The 10,573-nt window shown below is 46.4% G+C and overlaps 1 protein-coding gene across 5 annotated transcripts in view; it reads left to right on the forward strand.

Moving 5' to 3' along the window:
* Positions 1-10,573, forward strand: part of CEP170B (centrosomal protein 170B) — a 79,243-nt gene that overhangs the window by 33,845 nt on the left and 34,825 nt on the right. For all 5 annotated transcript variants that reach the window (XM_019550803.1, XM_019550802.1, XM_019550804.1 and 2 more), the window contains exon 7: positions 8,520-8,633. In XM_019550803.1, the coding sequence (XP_019406348.1) occupies positions 8,520-8,633 (114 nt within the window). The remainder of the gene's footprint in view (positions 1-8,519; positions 8,634-10,573) is intronic.

Genomic DNA, 10,573 nt, shown 5'->3' on the forward strand with positions numbered 1-10,573 from the left:
TAACAGTACAACACCCCAAAGTGTTTTGCTTTGCTTTTGAAAGGTAAAATGAAGAATGGTAGACTGTTCTCAGTGGGGCCAGATGACAGAACAAGGAGCAATGGTCTCAAGTTGCAGCAAGGGAGGTTTAGGTTAAATAGTAGGAAAAACTGTCTCACTAAGAGGGTGGTGAAGCACTGGAATGGGTTACCTAGAGAAGTGATGGAATCTCCATCCTTGGAGGTTTTTGAGACCTGGCTAGACAAAACCTTGGCTGGGATGGTTCTGCTTTGAGAAGGGGCATGGACTAGATGACCTCCTGAGGTCCCTTCCAGCCTAATTTTCTATGATTCAGGAGTAACAATAGCTCCAAAAACTTTACAGAACCAGTAAAGTTCTCTTTTGTACCTAGCATGGGAGACTTTTTGGGAGTGGGTCTAGATTATGCCTTGGGGTCCCCTTGGTTTGGCTGACTAAGGGAGACCACTACTTGTGCTTCCGACTGAGGGAAGCACCCCAAGTTCACCCCAAGTGAATCAAGTAGCCTCGAGGGCTACTAGACCTGTGTTTCCCAGGGTGCGCAGAGCCAGAATCAAGCCCATCCCTGGGTGGTGGCAGTGTTACCCCCAGGCTAGCAGATGTTCTCCAGGAAAGGGGTTGGCCACATGTGAGGCACCCCCAGCGAGGCATTCAGAGCCTGGAAGGTGGTTGGACACAGTGAGATGGGTGACTCAACGCAGGAGCACCCCCTACTGGTCTGCCACATGTGGTGGTAATGGTGGGATCTGACAACCTGCTATATTGAAGGCATAATCTGGGGAAGGGAATAGAGTCACTGAAAACCCTTGAGCAAGCCATTTCTAATTTTGCATTGGGGCAACTGGACAGTGTAGATAGCTAGGATGGCTGACGAGTATGACCACCTGTCGGTGGCTGACTTGAGAGATCTGATGAAGGTGAGAGGCCTTCAAGTGAGGAAGGAGCAAAAGAGAGAAAACCCGATTAAGATCCCATGTGATAATGATCAGGCTGCAAGATCACCTCTGCATGTCCTTCCAGAATCCATGGGGGGGGCACTGAGGGGCCACCCTCTGAGTGGGACTTCCAGAAATTCTAGCTGCAGCTGGAAGCTGAGGAGTAAGAGTGCAAACTCAGGCATGAGCTGGAGTTGAAAAGGATGGAGCTGGAGGCCCAACACCAGCATGAGAAGGAACAGCACGAGGATGAGTCTAGAGAAGCCTAGCGCCAGCGCGAGGCAGAGGCCAAAGAGGCAAGGCTCAGGCATGAGCACAAGCTTGCAGTACTCCAAATGCAGGCAAATGCTGAAGCTGCGGGCACCCAGCTCATACTGGATGCATCCTTCAGACTGAACACCCCAATCGTCTCTTGCTACAAAGACGGGGATGATCCAACAGTGTTCCTCTTCGAAGCATCTTCGAAAACCAAGCTCACCAACGAAAGTTGCCAAAGGAAGAGTTCATGAAACACATGGCTGCTCTGGTTGAGGGTGACATGTCTGTGGTCCTGAACAGCTTGCCTCCAGAATCAGCAGATAACTATGATGCCTTTAAAAATGCTGTGTGTTCGAGGTTCAGGTTATTTCCAGAAAAAATTCCGGAATACCATCCCACAACTGGGGAAGGCAGTGGTTGAGTTTGTGGCCCAGGTGTGGGATTCACTTCTTAAATGGGCAGATGGAGCCAAGGCTGACAATAGAGAGAAGACGCTAAACCTCATAGCGCTGGGCCAATTTTATCACCACTGTCCAAGGGAGATTAAAACCCTAGTCAAAGACAAGGCCCCCCAAACCATCCAAGAGGCTGCAGAAATTGCAGAGCAGCTGTTGCTAAATCGTGAGGGGATAGACAAGAAGCTGCCCTACTTTGGGAAGGAACAGAAAGGGTTCCAAAGAGGGGGGGAAGAAAGGGCCAGGCCCAAAAAGGGAAAGAGGGCCACCTCCTGCTGATGCAAGGTGGCCCCAGATTCTTGACACCACCCAATTCAGAAAAGAGGGGGTGCTATAACTGCGGGAAGCCGGGCCGCATCAGGCCCAACTGCCCAAAGCTAAGCAACAAACCCAAGCCAGTCAGGCATGCAACAGCTGTAAGCAGTGAGGGGGGAGACCTGAGCCACTCTGAAGGGCATGCCTGTTGCTGCAGGATTACAAACCCAGAGGAGGTGACGGCCTTCTACCAGACTAAGATAACAGGAGAGCCCTTGTCGGGGAACTGGATACAGGGTCCAGTGTGCTGTTAATCAATGCCAACCTTGTTTCTACCCCAGGCTAGCGGGTGTGCTCCAGGAAGGGGGTCGGCCAGATGTGAAGCACCCCCAGGGAGGCACTCGGAGCCTGGAAGGCGGTCAGGCGCAGTGAGGTGGGTGGCTCAATGCAGGAGCACGCCCTACTGGCCCTCCACAGCCTCCAGAAGTGCAGATTCCTGGGAACTAAAAGACCTTTTAAGAGCAGGGAGATCATTTGAATTTCTTTTGAATTCATTGAAATAGACCTGTGTGCAGGCAGGTTGTGCTTCACTACCATGCTGTGCTTTTGCCAGGACAGAAGGACTTGTGGAGGAGCCCTGGACTGGGGCGTGGGACATGGGAAAGCTGGCTTCATGTTCTAGCCCTGCAACAGACTTCCCTGGGCAAGTTGTTTAATGTCCTTATACCTCCTATTTCCCATCTATAAAATGGGTTGACGTGGTCTTTCCCCTACCCTTTGTCCTGTGTTTTCCGTCTAACATAGAAGACATTCAAAGCAGGATTTGTGTCTTGCTGAGTTCTTGGTACAGTGCACGGGTCATTGTTACTCCTGTAATCTTCTTGTTAAGTTAAAGAGTTGACATTTAAAACCTTCCATTGAGGAAAAAGAGCTGCGCCATTTGTAACTGATTAGCTGCTGTTCTGGCTCCTAAAAATTCTGGGTAATTATGGAGTACGGTGAAAATGGACTGGGCAACTTCAGTCTTACATCCCAATCCAACACTAAAGTAAGTAAGCACGGCTCAAAGATGCAGTGGAAGCTGGGCCTGCTGCTTTAGTGGTTTGTTTGGCCCATTGGCTTCTTTCTGCGTGAGGTCAAGGTAATTGATGACTACTGAAACGGGAGAACTGGGAAGCGTTGTTGCATCAGGGAGGAGAGGGTGGCTGTATCTGCACCACATCTGAGCCTGTGTCAAAGGCTGCATGGTAAAGTGGTGCCAATCAATTTGTGGCAACCATTCCTGTCTGAAAACTTGCAGATTTAGTATGATTTCTTGTGAATCAGATGAATATGCATAGTATATACTTACCACCCACCCAACCTCCCTCCCCAAAACACTACAGAAAAATGCCAGAGAATTGCTTTGGGTCATTTCCAGTTAAATTATAATCCAGCATTGGAAAAAAATTGTAGAGACTTTAGGAATTACTGAAGTTTTAAAATGTTAGAGCTAAACTACCTTTTTTTTTTTTTTTTCCCCCCGGAAGCCTTCTCCTTAAGGAGCCTGCTGCACTTCTGAACGTGGAGGTTACATTATTAATAATGAATCAAACCAGGCTCGACTTGAAGCAGTATGGATTTCTGAGGCTCTTGTCATGGAGGGCTGTAGCAGGCTTCAAAGCAGTTTACACTTACCTTTGTTATTCCTTCCCTCTTTTCTTTTTTTTGTGGGGGGGGGTTCGTTTTTGCAGGGAGGTGTCAGTTTTTTGCAGGCGGAGGTGTTATTACTCGTTTGGAATTTTTTTAGGACTCCTGAGCGAAGTGTAACCTTTGGTACTGACCCAAAAATGAAACCAGGAGCCTGTCTGGAACCCAGCATCAGCTATGTTCTCAGAGGAAACAGCCCCTAGTCAAAGCTGTATGCGTATCATGAAAGCGTTCTTCTGAAAGTCTGATAGACCGGCTGCATTAATGCATACTTTCTGCTCTTCCCTCCTCACACACGCACCCCACCTCCGTCCCTGCTGGCATGGTCAGCTGGACTGTGTTTTTTCCCTGACCCCATGTGGTCTTACTTGGGTCGATTGGTTCAATACTCCACAAATAAGTTTTTTGTATTCAGTTATTTCATTTTCTTTGACTGTTCAGGCTTTCCCTTCAAAAGATCAATAACACTGTATTAATGCAACGGGCCATGTTTTTTGCCAGACTTTTAAATGAATGCATCTCTCTTATTCTGTGATAAAACAGCTTTCATTTTTCTCTAAATGACTGCCTCTTAAAGGATAAATCTATGAAGGGAACACATGCATGTGCCTACCCTTTGCCATATTACATCGTCGCCCATAGTTCAATATTTATCTAGCTGACTGCGCATGCTGACCTCAATTTGGTCATCTGAAAGGACAGATTTCAGACTGTCGGTTTGAATTGATGAGCCAAGAAATATTTTGAATGAAACTGCACCATCTGGACAGGCTTGCTAGAAGTTGAGGGGGGGGGAATGAGCTGCCATCAATCAAGGTAATTATAATAACATTAAAATGACTGAGCAGTTGCTTTTTATTGGTGTTCTTTGTTGCATCACTAAATTGGGTAGTCGCTATCTTTTTGTGCACTTCTAATAGTGGTGTGCTGATAGAATAAAACACAAATGTACTTGATTCAAAGTAATATGTAACTAAGATACTTGTTAATAGTATATATAGTATTATATGGCATGGGCCAAACGATACAGTCCTCATAATCTTCAGAACAATCCAAGAATTCACTTGGGGTCCAGATCTTCAGGAGAGAGAAATCTGTACGGCTCAAAATCGGCGCACATGCGGAAATCCCCATCAGCTCAGGATTTTGTTTTCTGTGCTATCATTGGAAGGCGGCAGCATCTCACCAGCTGCATCATGTAAATTGTGGAGCTTAAACTGGAAGCTGGTAGCCTGCTCCTTCAGTACTGAAGCTGCACATAAGAAGCAAGACAGAGCTTCTCCAACTTTCGTTCCATGTACTTTGTATTCTAAGAAACTGAGGTGAGTGAGGCTCCAATGTAGTCACATCGTTCATGGGAGGGCTAGGAACAGCTCATTCACCCCAAAATGAATTTAAAATAAATATATAAGACTTCTAACAAACTGCAGGCTGGAGTTCATCAGCTGGACCCACCTGGCTGGGCCCCGAAGTCTGCCAGGTGTCCCTTTTGGAGAGTATTATCTGGCCTCTTCTCCTAGCAATTCAGATTTAGAGCAGGCTCTGGGCTGTTCTAATATGTACGTACTGAAGTGCCAGGAAAGCACTGCCCTCAGGCCCTATCCCAAACAGCCCTTATATACCTTGATGTGTCCCATTGATTGTGGTCCTGTGTTGGCTTTGTTAGCCAAGGATGTTCTACACAAGGGGAAGCCCCTGGTAGCGTGGGAGCTTGGTGTGAGAATATAAACCTATTTCACCTGGCGTGCGATATCCTTATGATTCCCCCAGTAACTTAAAAAAATGTTAGGGGCTTGGACACGTCCATTGTCTCTTAGTAATCGGTAACCCTCCAACATGGCAGATGCTTATTCAGGGTCCTGCCGCCTTCTTACTGCTCCTTCTCCTTGAGCGTCTTAACAGCATCTGATCTTACTGACTGTCGTCACTTCCTGACTGTGACCATAGCACATTGATTCAGAGGTGTAAAGTGATGCTTGAATCACAAGCCATGCTGCTGGTGGCACAGCAGTGGCTGGTCCAACAGTGCAGCCACTTCTGGGTTTTTTTGCCCTGCCCCCCTGGGGTCATCTCCTCTCCCCTTTGCATTACTCCACTGTGCGGACTTCTTTGCCCATCGCCCAGCCACAGCCCCTGGGCACAGAGGAGACTGGGATTCCATTGTGGTATGGCCTCAAATCGGAGAACAACAGTGATGGAGATGGAAGGAAAGGCTGTAGGACCTCAGGACATACCAAGGAGTATTCAGGTGGAGGGGAGTGGTAGGTTCCTAACAGAATGCACAATCTGAGAAAAGTAGGTGGGATTTGGGGAGCAAGCAAAGCTTTTGGCCAGTTCTCACTTTATTCCCATTTGTAGTTGTGGAGCTTATAATTTAGCAATTATGATTTATTCATCCTGAGAGATGCTTTCTCCTTTGAACTTTCAAAGGCCGTGTGAGCTGTACAAATGTAGGTAGTTGTTTTTTTAAGCACTCCAAGCAGAAAGTATAGAATAATATTTCCAACCTCTTTTGATCCATGGTGCTGTGGGGTGCACTTCGTGTTCAATATCCAGACATGAAGAAAAGCCTATGGGAAAGGCCAGTTGAGCTGTAAATACTGTTTGGGGTTTGTTTTTGTTTTTTTAAAGCAAAATGACTGCATTTGCATGGTGTTGATTTTTCAAAGCCAGCTTTCTGGGTGTGTCAGTTCATAAATCTTGAATGGTGATTTCTTCTAGGATTTTCCAAATGGCCATCATTAGATTTGTGGCTATATTTTTCCTCTCTCCCTTTAAAGGTACTTATTTTGCTATGTCTGTCATAACCCTAAGAATAAGAGCAGTCATTTTCTACGCTGAACTGGAATGATAGAATAGTGCTGGGGCTGTTTGAGGATTTCTTTCAACCTCATTGTATGTGATTTTTTTTTTTAAAGCAGAAGCTGGGCACCAGCTGTCAGTGAAAGCTTAGCTGTGACTCTGTAGCAGGACTCAGTATTTACAACATGTCCAGTAATGGCCACCATCAATACAAGCAGCTGATGCTTAGGTGCGGGTGTCTGAAGAGCGCTGGAACTCATCCTTGCAGCAATACGATATTTATTAGCCCAGGCAGACAATGAAAAATAAAAGCAATTTTATTTGCCTCTGTAAACCCCTTGCCTTAGGTAAATGGGGGAATGTAAGGTTTCTGATCATGTAGCACTAGGGTGCAGAGGCCTGGTCAGCATCAGAAACCCACTGGGGTTAGGTCCCTGCCTTCTCTTTCAGGGCCGCTATCCTGCAAGTAGCTTCAGTTGGGAAATCCTGCCGTGCAACTCAGTTGACCAGTCAAACCCAGCCAGGCAAAGAAACCTCTCAAACCGAGCAGTGATCAATTATAGCTGTTCCCAGTGGAACTGAGGGTTGCTCCGTAAGAAGGAATTCCATGCAGTCAGGCTCCCTTCCGTGTGCAGCTTCAGTTGAAGCTTTTCACTTGGGAAGAACTCATAGCCAGGGGTTGCTAGTGGGAATGTATTGCTGTAGAACCGATCCAAATGTCTTCCCCAAAAATCCACCTCCCTCTTGAATTCTACTCCTATTTTGGGGGCAGGGGATAGGAGTGGAATTAACCAGACACTTTCTTGAAATTAATTCCTAAATGCCAATCTAGATTTCATTAGTGTCAGGGAGGGAATGAAATATGTGGTACATAGGGTACCTGGCCATGATGAGTTGGAACTGCATTTAAACAAGAGACAGAGCTCTTCTGTGATTTTTGTCGGCATGAGATAGAGTAGCAGTCACACAGGGGATGCACTGCGTCTTTCCAGTCCATGAGGAGGAAATAGGGAAATGAAAGTATGTCTCCTAGCCCCTGTGAGAGCTTCCTCTTTCCAAATTGAGCATTGCGTGGCTTTCATTAATGCCTGCATTTGGCACGAGTCAAAATAGGATTCTTGCCTGCCGCCGGCTGGCATGAAGACCACAGGCAGAAAAAAAGGAGCATGCCAACCCAAAGCAGACTGACTTTAAAGAGTTCTTGAGCTAGCTACGTTTCCTCCTATGGGCTTAACAAAGGCGAACACATTCCTTGCTCCATACACCATGAAAGAATTCGTGCTGTGGCTCTCCTCACCATGGCATTACAGCAGTTTGACTGACTTTGCAGTATGAGTACTTTCACACTCGCTGTGGGCTAACTCGAGAAGTGCCTGGATCATGGGAGAGAATCTGCAGTGAAGATTTGCCCAGTAAGATTGCCTGTTACATGGGCTTGGTGCTGTGAGCAGGATTTGATCTTTGTGGGTGGCCTACTCATATATTTCTGCCTCTTTTCTTCTTTATTTTGTTTCTGTTAGAGTTCAATCTTGCAGGTTATCACAAAGCTTCCATAGCTTTCAAAACTGTAGCGCTACAGGCCTGGCATCTACAACTAAAACCCCCATGCTAACCCATCCTTGTTTAATTAGGAAGAGCAGGAAGACTTATTTCACTGTTTTTCTATTGTTTTGCATTTGCTCAGGTTGGACACTGAGCTAAGGAAGATTTGCTCTTTGGTTTCTAGGCAATAGCATAATGATACTGTTTAGGTTCACAACGTGGCAGGGAATATTTAAAATGCAAAAAAAAGCAGACAGCATGCATTACATATTCTCTTTACTTTCTTCTTTTTCCCAACAGCAAAGCAAGAGGCATGAACTAAACAGGAGGGGAGGGAGAGGTGATTTTTTCAGTCAACATTTTGTAGTGCAGTGCATAAAAATTGCTCAAATGCAGTTACTGCTGGAGATCAGGACTAGTTTGATGACTGTGGGCTAGGCAGGGATGTGTTCTTATCTGTTCCATTTTCTCCATTTCCTGTCAGCAGGCTGTACACAGTTGGTTGTTTGAATCCGATAGCTTCCAGTGATATTTGCTCTTCTAACTTCACTTTTACCTTTCCCAGAAACTACTGCTTACCGCACCCCGCTCTATGGTCAGCCCTCCTGGTGGGGAGAGGACGACGCAAACAACAAGCTAGAGAGACAGGAGGACAGAAGGCAAGAGGAACATTACTTGGGTAAGCAGAGGTGCCCTGTTGAGAAGAAAACTCAACATACGCAAAATGGGCAACACCAAAAGGCCTGCTGGATTTTTTTATAATCAATTAGTACAAGGGTGTCCAAACTTCCTAACCCCATGCAAGCCAGATACCAACATCTTCCTATGGCTAAAAGCTGTCTGATACTCATGACTTACCACTTTATATGTGTGTCCTCTAGACCCAGTGCTCCAGTTTTTTAAGGAGTCGCATCCTACTTCACCATCACGCCACTAGTTGCTGCTAGACATCTTATAGACATAGACATTAGGGCTGGAAGGGGCCTTGAAGATCATCAAGTCCAGCCTTCTGTTCCAGGAGCAAGAAGTCTGCTAGGGTCAAAGGATCCCAGCAAGATAAGCATCCAAATGTTTCTTGAATGAGTCCAGAGTAGGTGCCTGCACCACTTCTGGAGGGAGTTTATTCCAGGCCTTGGGGGCTTGGACAGTAAAGAAGTTTTTCCTCATGTCCAGCCTAAAATGATCATGGAGGAGTTTATGACCATTGGTTCTTGTTATCCCTTGGGGCACTCTGGTGAACAGATGTTCCCCCAGATCCTGATGCATACCCTTTACGTACTTATAGGCAGCCACCAGGTAACCCCTGAGCCTGCGCTTTTCCAGGCTGAAGAGTCCCATGGCTCTCAGCTTCTCATCATAATGCCTATTCTCTTGCCGTCTGATCATGTATGGGGCTCTCCTCTGGACTCTGTCAAGTTTCTTGACATCCTTTTTGAATTGTGGAACCCAGAATTGGATGCAGTACTCCAGCTGCCACCTCACCAAGGCCAAGTACAGTGGGAGGATGACATCCTGGGATTTACCTGAAAAGCATCTATGGATGCAAGACAGAGTTTTGTTTGCTTTACCATCTGTGACATCGCATTGGTGGCTTATGTTCATCTTGTGGTCAATCATGACCCCCAAGTCTCTTTAAGACATGGTGCTAGCGAGCATAGCACAGACAAGCCTATAAGCGTGCTGCAGGTTTTTTTTTCCCCCAAGGTGTAGTACCTTGCGTTTTTCGATATTGAACATCATCAAGTTTATGTCTGCCCACTAACTAAGCTTATCCAAGTCAGCCTGGATCACTAGCCTATCCTCAGGTGTGGAGGCTATGCCCCAAAGTTTAGTGTCATCGGCAAACTTGGACAGTCCGCTTCTGACACCAATGTCCCCATCATTGATAAAGATGTTAAAGAGAACCGGTCCAAGGACAGAGCCTTGGGGGACATCACTGGTCACAGGACTCCATAATTATTTGCATCCATCGACTGCTACTCTCTGGATCCAACCTCGGAGCCAAATGGCCAGCCAGAGGACTGCGGTGTAGCCGAGGCCACCATCTGCCAGTTTTTCCATGATGAGATCATGGGACACCAGATCAAAGGCTTTTTTTGAAGTCCAGATATATGATGTCAATTTCTTCTCCCTCGTCTAAGTGATACGTCACCTGGTTATAGATGGAGATGAGATTTGGTTAGTCAAGACCTACCCACAACAAACCCGTGCTGGCTGTCCCTCAGGATGTTGCCATCCGCCATCTTATCAAATAGACCCTTCTTGATAATTTTCTCCAGAATCTTACTGGGGATTGAGGTCAAGTTGACTGCCCTGTAATTCCCAGGATCTACTTTCTGCCGTTTTTTGAAGACTGGTACCACACTGGCCTTCTTCCAGTCTTTGGGTACTTCATAGAATCATAGAAGTCGGGTCGGAAGGGACCTTGTAGATCTTTAAGTCCAGCCCCCCATCTGGGTGGGATCAAAACTGGACTCAAATGGGTCCATCCAGGTAGGCATCAAGCCTCTTCTTAAAAACCCCCAGGGTAGAAGCCAGCACCACTTCCCTTGGAAGTTGGTTCCAGATCCTAGCCGCCCTAACTGTGAAGTAGTTCTTGCGGATGTCTAATCTAAACCT

Source organism: Crocodylus porosus, unplaced genomic scaffold (genome assembly GCF_001723895.1).
Source record: "Crocodylus porosus isolate Cpor-Errol unplaced genomic scaffold, CroPor_comp1, whole genome shotgun sequence".
NCBI lineage: Eukaryota > Metazoa > Chordata > Crocodylia > Crocodylidae > Crocodylus > Crocodylus porosus.